This window comes from Panthera onca, chromosome A1 (genome assembly GCF_046562875.1).
Source record: "Panthera onca isolate mPanOnc1 chromosome A1, mPanOnc1 haplotype 2, whole genome shotgun sequence".
Classification (NCBI taxonomy): domain Eukaryota; kingdom Metazoa; phylum Chordata; class Mammalia; order Carnivora; family Felidae; genus Panthera; species Panthera onca.
Window position 1 is genome coordinate 58,371,990 of NC_138339.1, and position 27,621 is coordinate 58,399,610.

The 27,621-nt window shown below is 39.4% G+C and overlaps 1 protein-coding gene across 12 annotated transcripts in view; it reads left to right on the forward strand.

Moving 5' to 3' along the window:
- Window positions 1-27,621, forward strand: part of TENM2 (teneurin transmembrane protein 2) — a 1,291,685-nt gene that overhangs the window by 996,490 nt on the left and 267,574 nt on the right. For all 12 annotated transcript variants that reach the window (XM_060634955.3, XM_060634958.3, XM_078446587.2 and 9 more), the window contains one exon: window positions 26,430-26,668. In XM_060634955.3, the coding sequence (XP_060490938.2) occupies window positions 26,430-26,668 (239 nt within the window). The remainder of the gene's footprint in view (window positions 1-26,429; window positions 26,669-27,621) is intronic.

Below are 27,621 nucleotides of genomic sequence, written 5' to 3' on the forward strand. Positions count from 1 at the left end.
TGTACAAATGATTAGATACATGCCTCCCCACCATGACAAATGTACTAAGTGCTGTGTGAGGTATAGGGAAGTCAGACGCGTGAGAAATTGACATTTGAGCTGAGCCCTAAGGATGAGTAAGTGTTAATTAGACTTGAAGAATGTTCTAGGTGGCAAAACAATGACCTGCTGGGGAAAGAAAGACTAAGATGCCAGGAAGGGAAAGCAAGCTAGAAGGGCAGGTGAGGGCAGGATGTTGCAGGCCATTGGGCTGGGTTAAAGGTTTTGGACTCTAGCCCAAGAGTAATGAAAAGTCAATGATGTATTTTAAATAAGAGAACGAAATAATAAAATACTGTTGTTTCGTTTTGTTTTGAATTGTGAGAGTTGCCATATAGCAAACATGTTGGAGGTATGGTGGAAGGTACAGCAAGTCTGTTGTAGGTCCAGTTTAGAGAATGTCATCATGGTTAAGATGAAAGGTGTCCTGGTGTCCACTAGGTTCCTGGTAGCTGTAGTACTCATATCTGCCTTTCTCCTACCAATCTGGCAAGAAGGTGAACATTCATAGACATGAAGTATATTTTGAAGGTAGAGTCAAGTGGGAATGAACACTTGTGGAGCTGTGGGTTAGACTACTGAGAGTACGATGACCGGGTTTTTAACATAGCAGACTGGTTGGATAGTGATTTCATTTCCCGAGGATGGAACAAGTTTTGTGGCAGAAAACAGAAGTGCAGTTTCAGGCATGTTAACTCTACGTATGTAACAAGAGACTTAAGTGTAGCTGTTTTGATTCTAAATATTTTGATTCCAAAATAATAGATGTGATGTGGAAATTCAGCCTTACAAATAACAGCATATTTACCATGTTCAGAACTGTCAGCAGTTAATTTTTTTTCTCTTTAAAAATTTACTCTCCAGAAAATATGTTCAATTTAGCAGTTATCCTACATGATCACATAGGTCTACAAATAACAATTTTTCTTTATTGAATACCTTTTGCTTGGCACTTAGTTTTAACATCATGATCACATTGAACCCCTTAACCCTTCTGTTAGGTTTATGTTACTCTCCCCATCTTAAATAAAGGGAAACTGAGACTTGGGAAAATTATGTTACCTACACATCTGCAAATAAGTAAGTGGTGGAGCTGGAACTTGAACTGGGTCTGACTCCAAATGGCATGTTCATAACCACCATATGATAGTGCCTTTGGAACTAGAAAAACAAAACAAAACAATGCCTATTCTGATGGCACACAACAACTTAATATGTCAGGCCGTGGAAATGGTGAGGTCAATGCATTATAAGTGACTTAAGGCAAGAAATTATCTATGGGATGAATTTTGGCCTGTTACTGGATGTAGACTGAGTCGCTGACAAAATCAAAAGCCCAGCAAGAGCTAAGGGACTCTTCTCTGCAGCACTTTGGGTCTGGTGGCAGCCACAGTGCTGAATCTGAGGCCTCGCTGTTCCACAGCCCTGGCAGCGTAGGATCCGTGTGAGCTGATTTACAGAGTTTTAATACACTGCACCTGATAAAATGTGAGAGCAAATTGACAGTGTGGAAATAAGAAGCACTGCTACTTTTTTAGTTCTGTAATTTGTACATTTACTATCCCTCAAACAGAGCTTTGCCAGATTAATAAGAGAAAGCCAAATGGCTAGGGGTAACATGGCTGACCACTTGGTCCTACTTGGAGTACCATGGTAATTCCTGCTAGTAGGAGGTTGTGTAAGTACTCTGATAAAGAAATGAGCACATTGGGCTTGATGAGTGACATTTTAAAAATCTAATTTTGGTATCAGAATTTTAGAAGACATACTTTTTGTCTTTGCCATGAAGTTATCTTAGCCTAATCTAGATGCTTTATTGGTAGTGTGTATTTGGGAATCAAGACACAAGACCTTTAGTAAATAAGGTTTTCACAGAGAAGCAACAAGATTGTTGAAACATCCTCACCATGCTGAGCCCGAAGACTGTTCCAAACTTGTTCTCAGATTGATTTTTCTACCTAAGGATTAATTTTCTGACAGAATCACTGACAAGCTTGATCTTGAGAATATTAAACCAAGGTAACCTGTTTGGATTTTTGGGACTTTTTTTTTTTAATGTTTTCAAGTGAAGTTGAAAACCAGAATTCATTTTGGGTGAACCAAATATATTCAAGCACTTTTCAAATCAATAGGCAGCTTGATTTCTCCATATTGCAAAACATTATGCCCCCTCTAAATTCTCATCAGAGGCAACATGGAAATTAATGAGACCTTTAGGTTAGCCTTTCAAGCTCAGCCTTATTTTATAGCTTTACCTTGCCTTTTTGACACTGTGATCCCGCCTGGCCACCAGCAGCATTTCACGTTGCAGTGCACTTTAATTTTGTAGTTTTCTTAGTCTTCCTTGGAAACTGGCAGCTTATTAATCTCAATAACTGAGCTGCTCAATAGGCAAACTCTCCAATGAGAATTTAGGCTGTGTCTTTTTTTTTTTCTTGGCAGATGGAGACAAGGGGTTGGTTGTCAGAAGGAGGCAAGAGGTGGGGGAATGGGAGACAGAAAGCCGGTTAGAAGAGGCACCCCTGCACCCCACATCACTTTCTGACAATTGACAGGAAAATAAAGAGAACCTGGTCTGATCTACTGCTTTGCAATTTACGACTTGTGGTGTTTAACACACTCCAGACCATTAATAAGAGAATAAATAAAGTGCTGTGGCACGTGTGCAAATTACTAGGTGCATTAAGAAAGAAACAAGCATCACATCTTATTTAAGACCACTCCAACCAGCTCTTGGTGTGGATCTGCAAATTTGGAATCATCCTTGAACACGGAGCTATCGAAGGAGAGGCTGTCCTTTTCAAATTTGTCTCCCGCCATAAAACTAAACCCTTATTAAGTTTATTAAGGCTTTAAGGACTTGAACTTCTTACTTGTAAGTTAACCCCTGCTAAGTTCTAGGTAAAGAGAACTTTTTTAAAAACTGTCCCTCAGCAGCCTAGACCATGGGAACCCAATCACGGATTGAGGCCACCTTGTGGTCATACCTTGTAAGCACAAGACTCTGCCCTGAGTCTATGTAAATGTTGAAGACTCTTGGGTCAAGTTCACAGTTGAAAAAAGCCAAATATTTCCAACTCTGTGCTCTTTCACCCATTCAGCTAATATCAAGTGTCACTCCCTTGGGGCATTTCCTGAAGGCTTCCCAGAGGATATTTTATCTGGTTCAGACAGGGATAGACTTGATGAAGTGCAAGTCTTTTTCTAATTCTGGCTCCCCAATGATCCTTTTCTTTTCACAGAGGCCAGATAAGGCATTCATGGTTCTCCCAGGCAGGGGAAGTAGGCTGTGCAACTTTTCTGAAGCTTCCTTTGATTTATTAGTCTCAGACTTGCCTGCCTTTGTAAGGTGGAGTTCTGTGTCCCCAGCACTGTAGTCCTGCACAGGGCACTCAGCCAGGTCACTCCACTGGGGCTGCGTTCTCTAGATTAGAGGAGAGAATTTAAGAAACTTTTTCTCAGACAGCTATTTTTCCCTCCCAAACCCACCAAATGATTTCAAGCTATTTCATGAGTCATATTTGCAAATATTCATTCTTAGAGGTCATGACAGTGCTAACCACAAAGGCTCACCCTCAAAATTGTGTGTTTTTAAATCCCTTATAGAATCACTTCTTACCCAGAATGACTGAGAAATTGGCAAATGCCCCCAATTTCTGTCATCATTGTTTTAACTGTTCTTGCCTTATATGTCACAACAGAATGAGTAACCCTTCTTTCTTATTTATGAGATTGCATTGAAATTGTATTTCAGTTTGTTAAAGCTTCAGTTGGGTGTAAACATCTATAAGTCCATTTCTCAACAATTAGTCCTCCCATAAAGATGTTGCACACCCATGATAGGACAATTAAAACCACATTTTTTATTAAAAATAGAGCTACCCTATGACCCAGAAATAGCACTACTAGGAATTTACTCATGGGATACAGGAGTGCTGATGCATAGGGGTACATGTACCCCAATGTTTATAGCAGTGCTTTCAACATTAGCCAAATAATGGAAAGAGCCTAAATGTCCATCAGCTGATGAATGGATAAAGATGTGGTTTATATATTCAATAGAATACTACTTAGCAATGAGAAAGAGTGAAATCATGCCATTTGCAACAACGTGGATGGAACTAGAAGATATTATGCTGAGTGAAATAAGTCAGTCAGAGAAGGATAGATATCATATGTTTTCACTCATACGTGGATCATGAGAAACTGAATGGAAGACCATGGGGGAGGGGAAGGGGAAAAAATAGTTACAAACAGAGAGGGAGGGAGGCAAACCACAAGAGACTCTTAAATACAGAGAACAAACTGAGGGTTGATGGGGGTGGGGGTGGAGAAGGGGGAAGTGGGTGATGGGCATTGAGGAGGGCACTTACTGGGATGAGCACTGGGTGTTTTATGTAAGCTAATTTGACAAATTATATTCATTAAAAAAGGTTATTTACTGCTATTATACTAGAAATCTATTTCTATTGTAAAAGCAAATAATGTATTTTCATTGATGTAGAATAGTATCCAAGTTACTGTGAGTAATAAAAAACACCTTTTAAAATAAAAAGAAAATCTCATTTTTTAAAATTATTTGAGCAAATGGATTTAAAATTCTTCACTTAGAAGAAGGTGGATGATGTTGTTCTTCTTGCATTGGTATGTGCTTAGATAAGAATTTAAAATGGAAAGCTTAATCATAGTAACTTTTTAATCTCCTATCAACCATACTTCCTCTACTAGGGAACATGGATTAGAAGGCATAAGGTGATGTTGGGCTATTTAAGCATTTGCTGGGACCTGGGGAAATCTACCCCACCCTGGCATCAGTAAAAGGAGAATAAATCTAAAAGCCCCCTGGGTGTGGGGACAATGCTATGTACATCCGAGTCTTGTGGGTATCTTTTTCTCAGCTTCAGTCAGTTCTCTCTTGCTATGTTAGTGTCTCCAGGGGTATACCGAAGGCAGAGGACCACAAATATTATCTTCTCCATCTTCTAGAACTCAGAATCCATGTGAGGAGAGACTGTGGCCTTATTAAATGTCTTTTCACTTCTGGGAAACAAGTGAACACTCTTTGTGGTTTTATTTTTTAGACGTCATCACCCCCTAAATACCTGCTTTGTGCCAAGTACTGTAATAGGTACTTTATGTTATCTGAGTGGAAGCCCTGTGGGATAGATATTATTGTCGTTTGGGGCATGTCAGGAAGATGGAACTTGGGAAGGTAAAGAGCCTGGGGCAGAATCAAGATTCTGGAAGAACTAGATTCACAGAAGTAAACTCAGGCATTAGAAGTCTGTCCCTCAACTTTGCTTTTCTCTTTCCATCCATCATTCTTAACCAGACCTTCTGTGAGATCTTTGTGGGAACTACAGACTATATTCTCATAGCTTAGAAACCTAACAGAAAAAGGATATCTTTTTCCTGATATTTCGCCAACACCCCCTCCATTAAATTTCATTGAACTGAACGAGGGTCACATACCCACAATGGACTCAATCCCCAACACCTGGAGAAGCAGCCATGTTGATTGGCTAGACCTGGATCATGTACCCACATATAACATCATAGCAGGAAGAAGGGCATGGTCATAACCAAACATCATGATTTTAGGAGACTATAAAATGGAGACCTGGCAGGTCCAAAAAAAAAAAAAAAAGTCAAGTTCAATGCTAGTTTTGCCTTAGCCCCACTGCCTTCTCTCATCGCCTGATGATAGTGATTTTCTCCTCTGGGCACACACAGTTCTGGCCAGGGTGGGGGAATGGGGGAATTTTAGGGCATCAGGTTATCTCACTTGCCTGGGCACGGAAGGGGGTTTACAGCTGATTCCAATATGAAGTAGAAAGAATAAGTTCCACTGACTAATTTCCATCCCCTTCTGATTCATTGCCCTCTCTGGTTCACTTCTCAAACATCCCACAACTTTACCTTTGAGTTCACTGTGGCCACTTAATGCATTTTAACTTTTATTAGTCTCCTGATGTCTCTTTGAAGCTATCATCTTCTTTCCTGCAAAACTGCTTGGATTCCACATTTTCTAATTAAAACATGCTCATTTATTGTCTTACTAACCAGTGCTCTTTACGAGGGCTCATGATGAGAAAGTTAACTCAAAACAACTAGATTCATTTCCCATCTCCTGAAAATGGCTTGAGATGCAGTTTTACCTTTACAAAGTCAAATTACTTTGGACAATTTTTGGTTTTGCTTTTTTAATAAAACCATGAATGGAAAACATCTAAACTCCATGCTTTAAGCTCCTGTTCTCAACAATGCACTCTGTTTTCTTCTTGGTGAAAATCTCAGGTAGGCAGTGTCATTCAGCTCCATAATGGACCACAATGTAGGTAACAATTGAATTGTGCTATATTTAATTAGACAAAAATCTTGGTTCTAAGATGCAACATGTCCTAATATCAATAATTATGCCCATCACTATCTACACCCCTGTGATTTGATCTGGCATTACTAGAAGTACTAAAACTCAGTGTAATAGAGGGAAGGTAGTACACATGCATTTAAACCCTCCTAGAATTTCATACTAATGATGTGGGTGAGAGAACAAGTTCCAAGGACATGGTGCATGTCTTAGTGTACTTTGTTTTCTGAGTCTTCACCACTGCTGGCCTTGTCTAGAAATAGGGAAGCAGTATTTGGATGGGAGTCTCCTCATGTCCTGCCCCTAATGTGTATCTTCAGGGTCACAGTATCATTCAGTTGGGGAAAGACAAAGTATAGAATTTGCCACAGAGATAAGCCAAAGCCTATTTCAGGCAGAGAGGGGGAGACAGAGAGTCATATATAGAGAAGAAAGGATCTGGTGACAAGAATATAGAAGTAAGGTCATGCTGTCTTCTGGGAAGTTGGCCCTTTGATTCTGCCAGAAGGCGGACCAGGAGAAGGAATCAAGGTCAACTAGATTTAGGTTGGCTTGATCATTTAAGAGTAGCGGGAATCGTTTGGCAGCACAGAGGCAGAATTTTCAAGCTGGAATCCATGTTTGGATTACCTAGTATAGTCCAATGTCTATTTTATAGATGAGGGGAGTGAGAACCAGATGACTCATCAATTCCTCCCACTTGGAATGTCCGAGTGGTGCCCCAAAGCAGGTCTCTTGTTCAAGCATTCCTCACCATGCTTCACTGTTTCCAGCATGATTAGGGACTTTGTTGCCTATTCATCTTGAATAGACTCTGCTCCATTTCCTTCCACAAAGGAATCATCAAGAATTTAAGACAAAGATTAGAGCACATATTGCAATAGATTTGGTCTTTCCACTCATTCATTACAAAATGCATACATTCTCTTCATAAAAATATTCAACAACCAGGAAGATAGAAAATGAAAAGTAAGATGCCCTGCCCTTCTGCTCCTATTTTCAAGGAAATCTCTTTTGAAGGTTTATTATTTTAGGTTTCCCGAAATGTTTATGGATGTCTGAGCATGTTTTTGTTTAATATAAATGGGATCACATTATACATACCATTTGGCAACTTCCTTTTTTACCTTCATGAGATATTGTGGAAATCACTTCAGGTAATTTCTTGTGGACCTGCCTCATTCTTTAAAGTATGTGTAATATGCCAGATTGTCATAATTTATTTAACCAGTCTCTTCTTTATGGACACTTAGATCACTTTCACATTTTTGCTCTTACAAACAAAACTGTAATGAGGAGTCTTGTGTATATACCTTTCTTTGCATACTTACATGATTATATTCAAGAGTCAAATTCCTGGAAGTGAAATTGCTAGATCAAAGGGTATATATAATGTGCATTTTAAATTTTGATAGATTGTGCCAAATTATGTTCAATTCAAATGCTGTAGTCTCTCTCTATTCCTCATTCTTTAATGGCCTGAATTTTCTTTTATGAGCTTGAAATAAGAGCCCTGAAGTTTACGGTATTGGATTTTAAACATAGAATTGAAATAATTTTCTTTTTCAAGGGACAATGTACTAAATAATATTAGAATACTCTAGAAACTCAACTCCCTTCTCATGTGCCAGGTGTAGTATAAGAAAAAGGTATAGCTGTGGGGAAAATCTGACTCACTCACTTTCCTTGGTTCTAGCTGTAGGGCTCTTTCTCTTTATTCCCAGATTTTGCTACACTGTGGCCTACATGATTCAAGATACCTAACCTTTGCTGCCTTTTGTTTTCTCATTTATAATTTGGCAGTGTTTAAATTTGCCTCTTCTCCCTGTCTACCTTGCCTCTATCTACCTAATGGGGATATTATAAGAATATCTAAGATGACTTAGTCAAGTTTCTGAGTGCCCAGGAGAAATGCCTAGTACAGCAGGATTATTGTTCTAACTATTATAGGAGAGCGTTTATGATCAAGGGCTTGAAAATCCAGCAAGGAAGACAGCCTCTTTTGTGAAATAAGTATGTGAAGGTTCTGTCAATATGAGGCCCTCAGGCCAAACTTATATAGTTTCTTTATCTGAAACTCCGATTTTATGCTAAATAAGGATTTTTTGTATTTCCCACCTCCTGTTGGTAATCCCATTACCAGCTGTGTTCATAGGACTTCAGCTTGATTCAGCCAACATTTATGGAGGCTCTATTATTAGGGGCTGACCACCATGCAAGACGCTGAGGGTAAAGGATGAAAAAGACATGGTCCCTGTCCCTTGACAGTTACAGTCTAGTGGGAGAAAGACAGCTAAGTAGATAATTTATATTAATATAAAACACTGTAATATGGACAGAAGCTCAGGACAACACGGGAGCACATGATGGTAGGGGACTTCCACATCTCGCTGGTCAGGGAAACCAGGTAGATAGTGTCTGATTCCCATTTTGATAGAAAAGTATACCCCATCAAAAGGGCTCTCGAGGAAGAGGTAAGAGAATAAGGCCAGAAAAGCAAGAGTTTGCAAGCATTCTGGATCAACTGGGGACAATTCAGAGGACAATGCTAGAGATGTCTTATGGCCCATGTCCGGGACACCTTCTAGACACAGTGAAGCACCTTATGGTTTATTCTATATGGGATGGGGAGTCTTCAAAGGTGTGTTATGGTCACAGTTGCAGTGAGAAGTAGGAAGGAAAAAAAATCAGCTGGTATACCAGAAAGAAAAGAAATAAAAGTTTATAGCACTTACCCAAAGCATCCCATGTTGAAGAAAGGAAAGGAGAAGGGAAGGAAGGAAAGCGAGTGGGACAAGAAGAAAAGATCTATCCTTCAAGCAGGCAATTTATGGGATTCATTGATAGATAAAAGCCAACATTTATTGATAGTCTCCTTAGTGTCATCTATGTGCTGAGCGCATTTAATACACACAATATCCCTATGAAATATTTCAGTTGTTTTCAACATTTTCCATACAAAGAAACCCAGATTCCTCAAATCATTTTCCCAAGGCTGCCCAGGTTACAGATGAGGCAACCAGGCTCTGAACCCCCTTGCTGCCAATAGTTTGCTGGTTTACCACTGCCATGTTCAGCCTCCTGGAACAGGCAGGCTATTCCAGCCTGACCCTGACCTAGACCTTCCTCTTCCTTCTTGGCCTCTACCCTCTCCATACACTGCTCTTCCCCTCCTTCCACTGCCCTCACAGAAATGCAGACCGTACTTTGCTTTTCATCTAGCCACTTAAATTTTGTCAAGCAAAACCTAAGAGCCAGAAAGGATCCCAGTTCAAGTCCAAGCCTCTGAGATGTCTGCAAAGACAGCCTTTCCTGACCAGACTCTCCTTTAGTTTTGTTTAATTCTGCCGCTTGCAAAGAAAATGCCTGGAGGCGGGCACCTGGCTTTTAGTTTAACATGCCACCTCCCTGTCAGGCAGCTTTCAATTTACCATGCCTCAGCATGTCCAACCGCATCTTCGTCAAGACTTCCAAGATGGCAGTGACAAGCTTTTCGGGTACTTAAGGCAAACATGCATGACAGTTTTCCTTGACACTTGCATTTTTAAAAAGCCTTGCCTGGGGCCCTAGGAAACCCAGCATTTAGGAAACCAGGAGCCTTCCAAGGAAGCCACACTTTCAGAACCTGCTTCCCTGGGACTTGTTTTGTGACAGGGACACTGCAGGATCTGCTTGAGAGTATATTAAGCACCATGGCAATATTTACGTGTTGATGCTAAATAATGGTTGCCTTTTTTAATGGCATTTTTTTGATGACTGAAATGTATGGATCTGTTCAATGCATTGTCAGTGGGTATGTGGCTGGCCTACAAACACACCTAAATGGCACACTTCTGCAAAGCATTAATTTCCAAGTGTCCAACAGATATATGTAGGCAGGCAGACATGTCACAGGGGTTGCTATAAAGCTTAATTAATATCCCTAAAGAGCTCTTATATCATTTCAAGAAGAGTGCTAAATAAGAAGAAAACATTGTACCTATGGATATTACACATATAAAGAAATGTGGGTGAATAAACTGATAGGTCTTTGTATATTTGTTCATGTCTCGAAGGGTCTGTGTAAATTCAAATGGGAAAATAAATTGTATTAGAGATAACTATCTTTTATTTGAGCGTTTAAAAAAAAAAAAAAGCAATAGAGCCCCAAACTTAAATGCTAGAAATCTCTACACACTATTGATGTGGAAGCAAATCTATAATACAAAAATGAAGAGTAGTTTTCTTTCTTTCTTTGTTTTCCTTCTCCTCTGCCCATCCCTACATCTTAGGATTGCTTTAATGACTTAAGAATTATTTTTACCTGTGCAAAAATTGAATAAATCAGTTTTGTTTTTCTTTCTAGGCCTTGAAGAAATCACATAAAATACTTTATCTGCCTGTTTTAATTTTTCTATCATAATAAAACTTCCTTCTTTCTCTGCCTTTCTCCCTCCCTCCATTCCTTCCCTCCATTCTCTCCTTCCTTCCATCCCTCCTTCTTCACTCTTTCCACCAAGTGACTAGGTCCTGAGAACCTACAAAAATCTAGGAAATAGCCATTATTGAGGTTTTTGTTTGTTTCCTTTTAATTTCTTTCTGGGCCTTAGTGTACTCATCCAGAAATAAAGGGAAATGAATTAGAATTTCATTTCTCAAAGGTGTACCCCATGGAATACCTTTTTAAGACTGGGAAAGTAGGTGGATATAAAACTTAAGTGATAAAATAAGCAGAATGATAAATATTATATTGTAGAGTACTGAGATATTTAAAATATTAAAGGCTTGTGAAGATCCTGTAGTAATCTCTTAAATTTTCTTCACTCCACTATTTCCCAAATATCATGAAATGCTTTCTTTACCTAAAGCTAGTAATATATGAATACACTGGGTGATCCGAAGAAGATACTTTGAGATCTTATATTTCAGACCCTCTGATCTCACAACAGAAGTAGGAAACCTAGAATTTCTTCAAACTCTTTCTAGAGAAGGACTTTCTGAATTTGTCTTCTAGGATAAGATGTGATTTCTCTCTCAGAGCCAAAACTTAAGAAATCCACCCATGTTCAGATTCACTCATCATGTTCTACAATATTTGGGCCTGTGAGTAAATACTGTTTATAATACAGTGCTCGGATTATGTGCTAACAATAAAAACTTTTTTATAAAAATGTCATGGATAGATCACTTTGCTAGAATATAAACCCTAGTACTTTTCTACTAAAACCTCTTTCCTAAAATGAGAGTCTGTTCACTTGGCATGTTAAAACATTTTGTAAGATATAAAGTATTATTACTGTTTTTGTGGCTACTGCCACATGGCTCTTTGGTGATGCTTTTTGTTCTTGTTATTTGAAAGTTTTCAAAAAAAAAATTTATAACATGGGTAAGATGAAAGGAGACTAGCAACATGTTCAGGGCCAACTAGAATTTGACCTTGCTGAGGAATTCAAGGTTGATCATTTTCTACATTTAGAAAACAGCTAAATGTTCCCCATAAAGTTTAACATAGAATTACCATAAAACTGAGCAATTTTCCTATGTATTTCACCCCAAAATTGAAAATAGGTGCTCAAATATTTGTACACAAATGTACGAAGCAGCACTATTCACCATAACCAAAAGACCAAAACAACATAATGCCCCTCCATGTATAAATGGATAAACAACATGTGGTGTGTGTATGGTTGTATATGCAATATATATACATGCACACACAATGGAATAGTATTCAGCCTTTAAAAAGAATGAAATGCTGGGAACAAACTGAGGGTTGATGGGGGGTGGGATGGATGAAAGGGTGGGTGATGGGTATTGAGGAGAGCATCTTTTGGGATGAGCACTGGGTGTTGTATGGAAACCAATTTGACAATAAATTTCATATTTAAAAAAAAGAATGAAATGCTAATAAGTGCTATAGTGGAGATGAACTTGAAATATGCTAAGCGAGAGAAGCCAAGCACAAAAAGTCACGTATAGTATGATTCCATATATATGAAATACCCATAATCCATAGAGACAGAAATCAGATTAGTGGTTACCAGAAGCTAGGAGTAGGAGAACAGGGATTTAGGAATTACTGCTTGATGGGTACAGGGTTTGCTTTTGGGGTAATGAAAATGTTTTGGAACAAAATAGGGAGGGTGGTTGTACAATATTTTGAATGCATTGAATGCCATTGAATAGTATGCATTAAAATGATTAATTTTGTTATGCAAATTTCACCTCACTAGGAAAAAATTTTCATTAATTAATTAATTGATTGATTTAAGGAAAACAGCTAGAGAATCAATGTATTCCCCTTAGTATGAAAAGTCTACTCAAGGGAGAAGCAACAAGATAGGCTTGGAAAATCCATCTCTTGCTCCCATCTTTTCCAAGAAAAATGCTAAGAAAAAATGCCAGTTTCCAAAACATGCTTTAGAATGGTTAACTTGGAAGGCAGTACACAAAATACCAGTACATGTGATTTGATTAATACTGTTAAATGGATCCAAGGATGCAATATATTAGCATCTGGAAGATTTTAAACATGATTCCCATTCAGCATCTTGGTAAATGCAACTCATCAGACTTTCCTGAAATTGTTGAAGCACCAAAGATAAGGAAATAAAGGTGTATCAGATGAGACTCCTTTGTTACAGAGGTGGCAGGGGAGGGAGGGTAGAGAAAGATAAATGGGTTCTTATCTGGGTGGAGGAGGGTGTACACAAGATTTTTCAGAGATGAAAACTGTTCTCATCATATTCTTTTAAAAGTGATTTGGAAGAGAAAATGCACCATGAAATCTTTATGTTTGCAGAGATACCAAACCTATGAAGATAAACTGCTCTGTAGGTGGGCAGAGAAGTGACAGATAAGGAGCAAGTACATTTACCAAAAAAAAAATTCTTCCAGGGTTGTAGGAAGATTATCTCTGAGTTCCTGGTTACAAACCATAAACTGGCCCTGAGATTATTGTAAACTAATGCCTAAACATAGATGTCCATTGGGTTGCTGAGGAAAGAGAGGAGGGGAAGGGCTGAAGAATGCACAGCATCCCTAAGTAGAATCCTAAAAATTAATCAAAAGTGCATTATCACTATTTCAAAAACTGTTTTGAGTTCTCAATGGAAATAGTCAATAGTCAATAGCTAACATACCTCAAGAATGACAAAAAGGTTGAGGAAAATTCCAACCTAAAAGATCAAGAAAATGGGAAGGCTGTCATAAAATGTGCTAAAAGCTTCCTCAGAATAGAAAGATGCAGGTTTCCCAAAGGATTTAAAAAAGAAAAAAAAAAAAAAAAAAACATATGTAGGCATAATGAGAACATGGTCCTGTTTACCAAAATCTTGAAACTCAGGGTGACAGGGCATTCCTTGAAGAGGACACCACAGGATACATAAATAGATGTGTGGACCTGAGAACATATAGAAAAGTTTTCAAGATCTAGATTGGCTCATTTATCCATTCATTTACTAAAAATTGTTCAAACACCAAACATTTGCTGGACATGCTTCCAGAGGGTGGGGATACAGCAGTGGGGAGAACTAAATCTGGGCCCTCAAAGAAAGTGCATGCTGTTGGGTGAAGCAGGTAATAAGCAAGATGATAGCTACTCAAAGCATAAATGTGGAGCAGATGATATGGCAGGGCCTTATATGAATACCATCACTCTATGTCCCTCAAAAATCAGTCATTGGAGGTGGAAAGTCCCCAGGCTGCTGCCCTGGCCAAGGTAGGGTATAAAGTAAAAAGCTGATCAAAAAAGTCTTTCTGAGAAATGAGTTTTGAAGAGAGACTGCTTTGAGTCTCCTGAGGAGAAGTCATGCAGAGATCTGAGTTAAGAACTTTCTAGAGGGAAACACAATGTAGAATACCCTGAGATGCAGAGGAGCTTGGCATCTTTGAAGGACAGGGAAAAGTATGGTGGAAGTCTCAATATAACCGGTGGAGGACAGGAAGAGATGAGGTACACCATAATGAGGTGCTATATAGACCTGCATAAGGAGCTGGGTTACTTTTAAGTATAAAGGAGATGGATAGTTTTAAGCAGGAGAGTAGTATGATTTGATCTGTGTTTATAGACAATGGCTGGCTCCTGCATAGAGCATGGATGTAAATGGCCAACGTGGAAATAGGGAGACCTATTTGAGGCTGCTGTATGCAGTAAGCCAGGCACAAGGTTTAAGTGGTAACAAGAGGATGGATATCTGTATGTATTATTCCAGGCTGAGAGAAATGAACTGATGATGAATGGGGGTTATAGGAAGGACAGGAACCATGGTGAAGCCTAGTTAAGTAAATGGCATGGCACCCAGCCAGATGTCACACACCAGGACTGACAGTTGTCCTTGTTGCTGGCAATGTTGGTGGCCCACACATCTCAGTCAGCTTCTTCTCTGAGACTGGACTTCAGGTGGGGACTGGTCCCTAGGTTTAACAAGGCCCAGCTATCTCAGATTACATTGGAACAGCTCTGTAGAGCCATCCCATGACCCAAGACCAACAGCTCTAGAGCACCCCATGAGATTGACCAAGGAATCCTTAAAACATCACAGTTTAGCTTCTCTCTATGCCCAGCCTGCTTTCTTCAATCCCTCACACATGGTGTGCCCAAGAGCCCTTTCTAATAAAACTTCCTGCATGTACATTTCTTTCTCAGAGTCTGCTTTCTGGGGATGGCATCTGCTCAACTGATAGGTGATTACTTCTTTGACCAACAGGGGTGAGACCTGAAAGAGAAGGACACTTTGGAGTGAAAATCAAGAGTTGTGTTCTGGCCATGTTAAATTTGAGATTTCTGACTATATCCAAATGTACAATGATAGTAATAATGAGGATGGCTAGAATATTCTGGACAAAAACCAAAACCCTCGAGGCAGAGCACAAAGAAGGCCACCAACCCTTTTTATCACAGAAGACAACTGAATTCCCAATGAGTCTTTTCTGCCTTAATTCTTTTATAAATGGAATGCTTCTAAAGATCTGTCACCCTTTGCTCGAAGAGAAGACGTAGTTTAAAACCCTTTGTATGTGCATTAATATCCAGATTCCATGCCCTCAAAACCTTGCATAGTGTAGTTCTCCCCTTGCCTACCTCTCCTGCCACTCACCCTGTGGAGCACTGGGTTCCAGCCACATGTTCTTCTCTTTTTCAAAAAGTAGAACTTTCCCAATGTAGGACTTTTGTACACGCTGTTTCCTCTGCTAGGGATGCCCTTTCATCACTCCTTGAATGATTAACTCCTTCTTATTCTTAGACCTCTCCTTTTTTATCATGTCCTCAGAGAGGAGTCAGAGAGGAGTGACCATTCTACAGGAGTCCCACATTTCCTCTTAGTCGCTTTTCCTTCACGGCACTTCTCGGTTTGTAATTACTTCATGTACTTGTTGGTTTACCTGGACTTGAGTTTTGTTTATTCCATCTGTCTTTCCGATTAGTAATTCCATAGGAGAATGAGGATTTATTCACCATTTTATCCAAAGCATCTGGTACCACATGATACATATTCCATGTTCAGTAAATATTAGTTGACTCATGACTTCCTATTTAATTTTTTTAAATTTTTTTTAATGTTTATTCATTTTTTAAGAGAGAGTGTGAGTGGGGGAGAGGCAGAGAGAGAGGGAGACACAGAATCTAAAGCAGGCTCCAGGCTCTGAGATGTCAGCACAGAGCCTGACGTGCAGCTTGAACTCATGAACAGAGATCATGACCTGAGCCGAAGTCTCACGCTGAACCAACTGAGCCACCCAATCGCCCTGTACCTTCCTATTTTAGATTTTGAATTCTTTAGAAGGAAAAGAGGGAATATGGAATATCTATGTGTTAGAAACCTCCTGTGGGTCAGCCTCTGTGCTCACAGATTGTATTCATTATCTCTTTCAACCCTTCCCATAGTTCTGTAGTGCAGATATTGTTATTTACCCAGTTTTTAGAGGAAGCATCTGAGGCTCAGGGAGAATAATTGGCTTTCCCAACCTAATGCAGTTCCTGGTAGAGTTGAGATTTGAGTTCGGATATGCCTGACTCCAAAGCCTATGCATTTCCACTGTTCCACAATTGCTGTGTTCCTTCAGCAGATATCTGTGAGCTCCTACTATAAACAGAGAAAGATACCAGGAAGCGAAAGGTATAGGATCTGCCTTTGGGAAGCTTGTAATATGACTGGAGAGACAAGACAAACACACAGGACAAATGTAGTAGCATGAAACAGAATATGATAAAGGATCATGCCCTAAGGTTTCTTCCAGCTCGAAAATTCTTTGACTCTCTGAATGGTACAGGCAATAAACTCGATGGGAGAAATCATTCTGCTCGTTGATTGTATCTGATGGCGGACATTCTTTCTTCATCTACCTCTGGCTGCCTGTGAACACAAATGCAAGTCTATTTGAAATGGCTGTCTCTATACTCCCATATTATAGTGTATGGTGAATTCAAGGTCAAGTTTGAAGTCAGAGTCAGAAGTCTTTGTTTTTTTCCTCTACTGTATCAAGACTTTTACCAATTAACTTGAAAAAAGTCAACAAGTTAACAACTCCAGGGGAAAAAAAAAAAAGACTCCTCATTTCATCCCAAAGACTCTGAAATGGATTTGCTCACAAAACACCAGGTTTCTTTAGTGACCTCCAGAGACCTTGCCTGTCACACTGAGCAGTATATCATTTCATGGGGGAAAAAAGAGAAGTTTTACCATGAAAAATGCTATGTTATATCACAGTGTGACACTATTTAAATATCAAGAGTCGAAGCTTCTATTTAAAAAACGGAAGGCAATAAATTGAGTTGCTAATTATTCCAGCTGTGAGTATTTTTGGTATGACTGCAAATTTTGAAGAGGGCAAAATAGAGGATTTTCCTGTTGTTCATGGCATATGCAAATGTAGTGATGGTCCCCTATGATCTAAAAGGTTCAGGGATCAGAAACCTTGAAAGCCTATTTTTCATTGAATCAAAATTGGTTTGAGTCTAAGCTTAGGGAATCGTGAAATGAAATGGGCTTTTAATTATACTAATTGGGTTACTGGCTTCTTTTTTAAACTTAGGAAGTAGCAATTTTTTAAAAACATTTTTAAAGTTTTATGTTAAAAGCAACAGTTCATTTCTCAGCTCAAGCATAAATTCCCAACTGGAAGGAGAGAACAAGCATATTAGTAATATCTTCAGTGCCTTCCCTTCCTAATAAAATTGTTTCGGGGAGTGGGATGCCTGCAATGTCCCAGTCACAGTGCTAATTAGAATGGCTCATGCATTCAACAAATATTTTAAATAAGCTAGGGCACTGTGCTAGGTCAAGGAGATCTAGTAAAGACCAAGATATACATGATTCCTGCCTTCCAGTGATTAGTAGCTACATTTATTGACCATTCACTGGACATCAAGCTCGATTTTAAGCATCTCACATGAACAAAATTACCCAATCCCCTAAACAAGCTCATAAAGGTACTAACATCCCCTCACTTTACAGGTGAGGCCACCTAGAGAGGATAAGTAACTTACCCAGTGTCACACAGTGATAAGAATAGGAGCCAGGGGACACCTGGGTGGCTCAGTTAAGCATCCAAATCTTGATTTTGGCTCAGGTCATGATCTCACAGTCATGAGATCAAGCCCAGCATTGGGCTCTGCCAGACAGTACAGAGCCTGCTTGGGATTCATATTCTCTCTCTCTCTCTCTCTCTCTCTCTCTCTCTCTGCCCCTTACCTGCTTGTCCTCTCTCTCTCTGTCTCTCTCTCTCTCTCTCTCAAAAAAAAAAAAAAAAAAAAAAAAGCCAGGATCTAAATCCTGGCTGTCCAAGTTCAGAATATGCACACTTAATACTGCCTCCTTGATATGATCCTATTCATGTCAAAAGTAATAAGAAAAAGGAATGTTTAAATGTAGGGAAAGCATCTGACATACAATGTTTACCAGTCTGTCTCACATGGTTATAAAATTTTTCTATTTTTTAATTTATGTATTTGATTTTTTATAATGTGCACATTTTATATTTGCAAACAGGAAAATAAAGACAGAACACTTAAAAATAACTTAGTTTTGCTATTCAAGAAGTGGTTGAACAGTACAGTATCCAATATCATCTTTCTCATCTCTCTTGCTTTTTCCATCCCATCGTGTATGCTTCTCTCTCTCCCTCTCTCTGTCTCTGTCTCTCAATACCCCATGTCTCTCTCAGGAGTCCACCCATTGAGTTTCCCCTCTACCACCATCATTCCTTCTTGTAGTGGAGAGTATAATAATGATGAGAGAAAGTGTGGTGGTTATTTAACCTCTCTCCAGCTAAATGTTTTATTATAACTCCTGAAAACCTAATTACAGTAACTTTACATGCTACAGTACCCTTTATGGGCTGCCTCTTTATTAAACTTACTCCTTTAGAGACAATAAACCTGATGCTTCAAAGGGCAGAGCCAGGACCAGTAAAATGTGATGAAATCTCCCATTTTCCAGTGCACACCTGATCTCCCTCACTGATCACCCCATCCCCACTCCAGGTGCATCTCTGCTTCTATCCTTTCTCTGGCTTTTTATCAAATTTCAGCAACTGCATGTATGATATTAAAAATCTTTTAGGGATTAATGGGCTGTGTATCAATATTTTCATCCACTACTCTGAATACCTGTGAGTTTATTTACTGGGGAGGTCAATTTTCTCGGTAGAACAACAGTAAACACCTGGTTTCTCTGATAACTATATCTGCTTTTTTGCACACGGCACTATGTTGAGGCCATTCAATAGTTTTGCTTGATTTCAAGGAGAATGTTTCCTGCAGCTGACTTCATGAACAAGAGAGAACTCATCTGTACTGTTAGCCATTAGTTGTGGTGGTTAGCTGAATGGTGCACTGTGAGGAAATAGTGGGAAACAGATTGAGAGACAGGAGAACAGAGAGGGGTGGGGGTAGGGACAAAAACTTGACCTTTGGAGTTAAGGCAGTGCAATTATCTGTGTAGTACATTTCTGTTTCAAAGCCTTGCTGGGATTTCCCCCTGGGAATAAAGCCAAACCAATCGAAAATAGGGAGACTGCCTCTGAGGATCCCACTGATTGCAACCTGAAAAATGGTACTTGGTGTTGAGGGATTTTCTCTGTTTGTTTGTTTCCTTCTTTAGCAGGGTTTGAGGTTAATGAGTGAGTTTACTTGTGATTGACTCAGAGAAAAAGGAAAAGAAATCTTCTGTTGGAGTCTCAAGTAGTTTAACCAGCTACCACTTCTCAACGCTTCTCTAGATGAGTCAAGCCCCTTCTGTATCATAAGAATAAAATAAAAATTCACAGCATTTTGACTTGATGGGCTCCTTTTTGCATGGATGCTATGCATGAGTTTCTTGTTTGTTAGACTTCTTTTTAAATTTTTCCATGGTCGTTTAATCAGAGAAAACGTATGCCCTTAATTTTCTAAGCCAATTTGAAGCAAAATCCTGGTTTGCCAAGATGCTGCCATGTAAAATGCATGGGAGAATAGCTGTTAGGTATGCTTGCTTTCTCTGTCTCTTTCAGTTGTTTTTTTTTTAATGGTTTTGTTTTCACATGAGGAAAAGTGACATTTATCAAAAGATAGTTTCAGGTGAAGTGATGATCACTCTATTCTTAAGAACTCACTGGAGTCTAGTGTACAGAGATAAGGACACAGAGCCACAATCCTTCCTTAGCATTACTATTCAATTCCATGGGCATTCTGAGCCCCTAACCTGTGGCAGGAAGGATGCTGGGTGCTACGACTTGAAGCCCTGATAACCACATGGCTAGGAAAGGAAGAAGTGTGTAAGCTCTTCGTTTATTTTTTGTAACACATCAAGGACCGGTTTTCTCTATCCCTTTGAGTGTTAGCAAACTCCAAGGACAGCACTTTGGGGGCCCCTCATTTGCCTTTCCTTTCTGAGGCACAAGTGGCCAATTCTGAGAGCAATTGAGTTGTGCTTGAAAAATGTCAAGTGCATTTGGAAACTACACATTTTTGCTGACGCCTGGAGTCCTGAGCTGAGCTACTTCCATGACCGACCGCTGGGAAGAAGTTCAGTTGGGGCATCACAAATGATTCATCGGAGCATACTGAGCAGGCCCCTGAGGGGGAAAAGCTGTCTTAATAGCCAGTTCAGGGAAAAATCAGGAGAAGTCCCCTAAGCCTTCTTGGTCCTCCCAGTGACCATCTGGCCAGACCATTACCTTGTGGGTCTTGCTTCATTTTATTTATCTTTTTTTTCCTGCAGCATGTGACAGCAATCCTTGGTGAATCAAAGCTTTCATTTTTTCAACTTGGTGATTATGAAAATTTTCAAACAGACAGAAAAGTTGGGAGAATAGTACAACGTAAGAATAACCATATGGTTTCAACAATTGCTGTCATTTTACCACATTTGCCTCATCTATCTGTAAAGAGAGAGACACAGAGATTTTTTGCTGAATCATTTGAAAGTAAGTTGTAGACTTCCTGACACTTTACCCCTAAAGATGTCAGCATTCAAAATTCACATTTAAAAAAGATACATCTACTAACCATCTAGTATGTTCTCTAGATGTATCACATTTAAAAAGATATAGCTACTAGCCATCAGACACATTTGAAAGGTGCACAATGGGTAGAGGGGAGTTTCTTGAACTTTAAGATACATTAGAATCACATAGAGAGCTATTTAACTGATACCTCTCAGACTCTAGCCCTAGGTCTGGATGGAGCCTCGAAAGTTGTACTTTTCTTTTTTTTTTTTTTTTTAATTTTTTTTTCAACGTTTTTTATTTATTTTTGGGACAGAGAGAGACAGAGCATGAACGGGGGAGGGGCAGAGAGAGAGAGAGACACAGGATCGGAAACAGGCTCCAGGCTCCGAGCCATCAGCCCAGAGCCTGACGCGGGGCTCGAACTCACGGACCGCGAGATCGTGACCTGGCTGAAGTCGGAGGCTTAACCGACTGCGCCACCCAGGCGCCCCGAAAGTTGTACTTTTCTAACACAGCACTCAAGTGATCACAAAGGAGGTATTTATGGGACACAATCTGAAGATCATGTCTTTAGAATCTCTTTTTTTTATTTGTTTGCTGAATTTAACCTTCTAAAGATTTGGAGTGTAGCTGTGTTGTGGAGAAACAGGAGCCTACATATCTTTGGTACTTTGGTTTAATCATTTTAAGCACCAGAAACTAGGAAAAAAGCAGGGCGGGGGGGGGATGCAATAACAAAATGAGTTTCATTTAGCTGTGATCATCACAGACACCATGATATCAAAGAGAGCTCTATTCTGCTAGGATTAATGCAGTGCTGAAAAGTATATGGTGTTTTTGTCTTTGTTTTCCTATGGTGAAATGGCCTTGTATGTATAAACATAAACATCTGCCTATATGCATATATGCAAACTTGTAAGTCTGGAAAACAGAAGTCAGCATGGCAGAAAGAATCCTAATTTTAAAATTGAAAATGTTCACAGTGCTGTCCTGTTAACATTCATTGTTTTGGCCTTGGAAAGGTTGTAGGTCATTCATTTAACAAAGATTTGTTGAGTACTCACTATGTGCCAGGCTCTATTCTAAATGTTAAGATACGGTGGTAAACAAATTTTACAAAATATCTGTTTACTTTAAACTTCATATTTCAGATGTAATGGTGGAGATAGATAATAAATAAGATACAAACACATACATAATTGAGAAAAAGAAAGCAGTTATAATGGAGAGTTATAATGGAGAATGACAGAGAAGGAAGGTGGGGGAGTGGGGGCTGAGAAGATCTCCCTGGGCAAGTGACATGGGAGCAGAGTGGTGAATGATGTGGAGAAACAAGCTGTGCAGGTTATTTCCAGGCAGAGGGGACAGCAGGTGCAAAGGCCCTTAGGTGAAAATGTGTTAGATGTGATATGAGGTGGAATATCAAGTGTACCTGATGGAGTGGGAGAGAGGGGCTAAAGTGGCAGAAGATACAACTGGAAAGGCCACTGGAAGGCAGATCATGGCAGAAGGTAGGCCATGGCAAGGACTTCTGATTTCATTTTTAGTATTATTGGAAGCCTTGATTGATTGATTGGGGGGAGGGGGTGGGAGAATAGTGACATGTGACACAATCTGACTTCCTCTTTAGAAAGAAGTGTGGAAGATAGACTGTGTTGTCAAGGAGACAATTTTAGGATCTCAGGAAGGAATCCCATACAAAGAAAATAATAATCCTATCCCTCTATTATTTCTTACAGATGAGTACATTAAAAATAACATTAAAGCAATTTAAACTTCTTAATCTTCTTCTTGTGATTTCTCTCATGTTGCCAAAACATTGTTTCCCATTTACTGATTTTGTCCACAAACATGACTGATACTCAGGTGCCAGGCACTGGGATAAACTATATATATAGATAGATAGATAAACTATAACTATATATATAGTTATATATATTATATATATAGTTACATATATATTATATATAGTTATATATAGTTATATATATATATAGTTATATATATAACTATATATATAAAACTATACATAAAACTATATATAAAACTATATATAACTATGTATATACTATATATATATAACCATATATATAACTATATATAAACATATATATAATATAATATATATAGTTTATATATATATATATTTATAGTTTATATATATATTTATAGTTTATATATATATTTATAGTTTATATATATATTTATAGTTTATATATATAAATATATATATAACTATATATATCTATATATAAAATATATATAAATATATATATATATAATATAATATATATAGTTTATATATATAAATATATATATATAGTGTATGTAATCTCCAAATAGATGATAGATACTTGAGTGCAAAAAGTGATAGAGGATGGGGTGGGGGTGCTTTTGGAATATGCTTCCAAAATAGGTGTTTGGAAGGTGAGTAGGAGTTGGCTGGGGTATGATGGGTGAGGAAGCAGAGGAACAGCCATTCCTGAAAGTCTTGCGCATCATTCACAAAGGCATGGCAACATGAACAGGCTGGTTAAGGAAGGAGGTGTCTTTTGGCATGACTGAAGCATAGATTTTGGGAACTGGAAGCACAGGGATAGAGACAAGGGTAAAAGTTGGGTAGTTGTTGCAAAGAGTGTGGTCCCATATTCAGATTTGGATTTCTTCTTATAGGCTTTGGAGGATCATCAGGGATTTATAAGCCAGAGCACAATGACATTTGTGGTTTGGGGAAAAAGCTAGCAGGAGGATTGAAGGGGAAGGTTGGTGGGAGAAGTTTTCAGAAGTAAACTTGATAGGATTCTTTCACCCATTGTATGGGAGAAGGTGAGGGGAAGGGAGGAGGTGAAAAATGGCTACAGTCTCTCAGGAACCTGGGAATAACAGGATTGCAGGAGGAATCTGAATGGGGAGGAGAAGGTAAAGAGTCCGTGCTTGGCTGTAACTTGTTCAGTACAGCTGTGGGATGTAGAGATAGAGAGATGCCCAGTGTACAAGTGGAATACGAATCTGGACCTCAGTAAAGAAGCTTGTTGGAAATGGAGACCCAGAGACTTGAGTCATATTGGTGATGCCTGAAGCCATGGAAATGGGTAAGATCTCTGTAGGGCTGAGAACTGGTGTTCCCATATTTCTAAATATTTATCAATAACAGCTTGAGATATCTTTATATTCCTTGGTTTTAGTTTGATTTCCAGTTTTCACTACCCACTCTTGGAAAGTTGTTCAAGAAGTACATTTGAGCTAGTTCTAAATCAAATTCCAGCATTTTCCCATCCCCCTGGCTTTCTGGTGGGCATGTGTTCTAGCTTAATTGCAAGGCAGTGGACTATTATTTAGTGATTTGGAGAACTCTTCAGGTGTTTGTTCGACATTTGTCAGGCTTTAAATTAAAATCCATGTTTCAGGCTCATTATGTTGCTCTGACAATTAATAATAAAAGCTACTCATCATGCATTGAGCACTTACTATGTGACACACCCTTGGTTAAGTGCTTTTCCTACGTGATCTTGTGTAACCCTTACAACAGTCTACTCTGTGACATGAGGTACCTCTGCTGCTCTTACCCCATGTTACAAGTGAGGAGATGGAGGCTTTTAAGAGCAGCATTAGGTACCTTGTGTGAGCTTACTTCTCCAATAATGGCACTGCTGAGATTCCAGTCCAGGCGAACATTGCTGCCAAACACTGCTTCTAAACACTGCCCACTTGCCACCTCTTCTAGAAGACACTTTTAATCTGGAGCATTAAAAGAGTGCTATTGGATAAGGAATACAAAAGTTTATTTATGGAATCCAACCTCTTGCCTTTACTCAGATCATCAAACATACTTATAGTACAAATAAAGTTTAAATATCAGTGGTTTGCTTTAATGTTGGTTATATTAAATAATTCACTAATCAGACACTCATTTTCTGACATCATTGTCAATCATACAGTCTTGTGTGATCTTTGTCAAAGATTAAAATACTTTCACGGATTTATCTGGAAGCATCCAAGACACAAATATTTGTAATAACTCTGATCTTGCCTCAGAATCCTACCAGGGTAGCTTGCTAAGCCCCATATGCAGGGGGTAGTGTGGTGTAGTAGGTCCAACTGGAGCATTGAGAGCCAGGCAGAATGGAGTTTTAGCCCCGATGACCCTGCTTGCTAACTTCCAGCTTCAGTGTTCTCATTTGTAAAATTATGGTAATAATATAGGGTTGATGTGAGGTTGCATGCAAATAAAACATTTACCATTGTAATTGACACATAGTTTGTGGTCACCTACTGAAGACTTGAAAGGAAATACCTGCATAACGTTTTGGAATCTTAGGATCTTAAGTTTACAAAAAAATGAGGAAACTCCATTCATTCATTCATTCATTCAAACCCCTTGCATGTGGAGCTTTGAGTTGGTTACTGGAAACATAAAAATGAACAAGGTATAAAAGAAGACACAGTCCCAGCTTCCAGCTGCTCAGACTCTAGACACTACTTAATCCATGCTTTAAAGTTCACTATAGATTTCCTGGAAGACAGTCATCATTTTAAATAAGGTGCGGCAAGTCACATTTGAAGTCTTATAAATGGCACACACAAGAGAGAAGAATCTGCCAGAGAATTTATGGTCCTTGAAGTGTCCTTGGAGTGACAGTCTCCTGACCCTGAAGAAGGGTTATATTAGGTGTCAACAGTAGACCCCATTACCCTCTTGTCACACCATAGTCCTAGAGACCAAGGGCACCTTGTTTAATTGCCAAGCAAAGATGTTTCCAAAGGAAAAACTTCACATGACCTAGAGAGGCAGTCTCAGAACAGGAAGCAAGATGGAGGAGGGCAAACAGCCCAGGAAGAAGGCTCAAGATAGGTAGTTTAGAGTAACACTGAAGAGTACACACTTGAGCATGAGGCAGCGCTCAGGGTTCACATCCTTGGACAGTTGCTTGAATTCTTCCAGCCTGATTTCTCATATCTTAAATATTTTAATATTTAGTTTCTAAGTTGTTGTGACAGTATTATTTCAAGTGTCTTTGAATCTTTATTTTCAGAGAGAGCACACATGTGTGTGCTTGAGCATGGGACAGAGGGCAGGAAGAGAGAGAGAGAGAGAGAAAGGATCCCAGGCAGGCTCCATGATACCAGCCCAGAGCCTGATGAGGGGCTTGATCCCATGAACCATGAGATCCTGAGCCAAAATCGAGAGTCAGATGCTTAAACTTAATCAACCTTAACCCAACAAACCAGGCACCCCTCAAGTGCCTTTAAATAGCAGGTTCTAGTACCTGATACTGTTTAGTATCATCATCATCATCATCATCATCATCACTGTCATCATCATCATCTCCAAGTTACAAATGGTAACTCACTTTCCATATTTGCTTTGAATACTTTTCAGGATTGTTGTGGAAGGTAAAATCTAGATGCATATGAAATGTATAAATGATGTGACTCTATGGAATTAATTTATATCACTATCAGATGTAATCTTTGCCCCTTTTTCCATGACAAAGTAGAGCAATTAACTAGGACTGTATAGAACTAGATAAAGCAGAATGAAAGAAAAAGCAGGTCTATGTTCTCCAGGAGCCACCCATGTCCATGCTAACTCTTTCCTTTTTCTTGCCAGGCACTTTCTCTTTAAAACCTCCTCGGGAAGCACACCCCTGTTTAGCAGCTCTTCTCCGGGATACCCTTTGACCTCAGGAACCGTTTACACGCCACCACCCCGCCTGCTGCCCCGGAATACCTTCTCCAGGAAGGCCTTCAAGCTGAAGAAGCCCTCCAAATACTGCAGCTGGAAATGTGCCGCCCTGTCCGCCATCGCCGCAGCCCTCCTTTTGGCGATTCTGCTGGCATATTTCATAGGTAAGTCAAGGCAGCCTGCTCCATGACCCTGACCATGAGGAGGTGGGGCAGAGATTGTGGGCTTATGAATGGAGAAGCCCTCTGTTGTCTGTACAGTTTGCTTTTTGGCTCCTGAAAGACATAAAAATGAATGAGGGATGGGAGTGCTTTTTCTCTCCTGAAATGCATTTAAATCTGATGAGTTTCTTTCTCAAGACTCTAATTAACATTTATCAGATGAATTAAGCATGCCTGCTGTATTCTTTCTTGGACATGAGCTGAAAATTGTTGTTCCTGTAAACCCATCCCTCTTTCCTGAAGTAGTCTTCTAGTGTCTTCCATCACTGGATTTTAACCTAGGTCTGTGCTCTAAAATTCATGCAACATGGGTTAATTTCAGCCAAAAACTGAATAGAATAATAGTAACCAGCATGTCTGAGAACATCTTGATTCAAAGGAAAGTTAAATTGCTAGCTTATTTTCAGAGGTGTGGAACAGAAACAGGATTGAGAGGTCAGAGTATCCAACCAGGTCTTTGTGTGGAATCAAGTCACCTAGGCACAGTGGATGTTGCCCACATCCTTTCCTTTGCTTGTGTCCTTTTAGTCTCAACCTGAATTGCACCACATTCATGAGTGAGGTTCATCTCACATGCCAACCTTGCTTCTGGGAACTCAGGATATAACTTAGGGTAGCAGGTTGGTGAAGTTGCAGTGGTATTTTTCTTCCTATGCCAGGCGTATTGGTTTGCATCCATGGGGTGTAGCCCTGTAACTGCAGGAAGCAGCAGGTGCCAAGAGCTGAGGGGCAGAGTGCCATGTGCATATGAGCACCCTGGTCTGGACACAAAGCTTGCTCACAGCTCCTGGCCTCAGCAAAGAGCCCTGGTGCTGCTGCTCTGTCAACTGAGCTTGCCAATGCAGATCTCCTGGCCCAGGCAGAGGCCCAGTGATGTTTGATAAAGTTTATTTGAA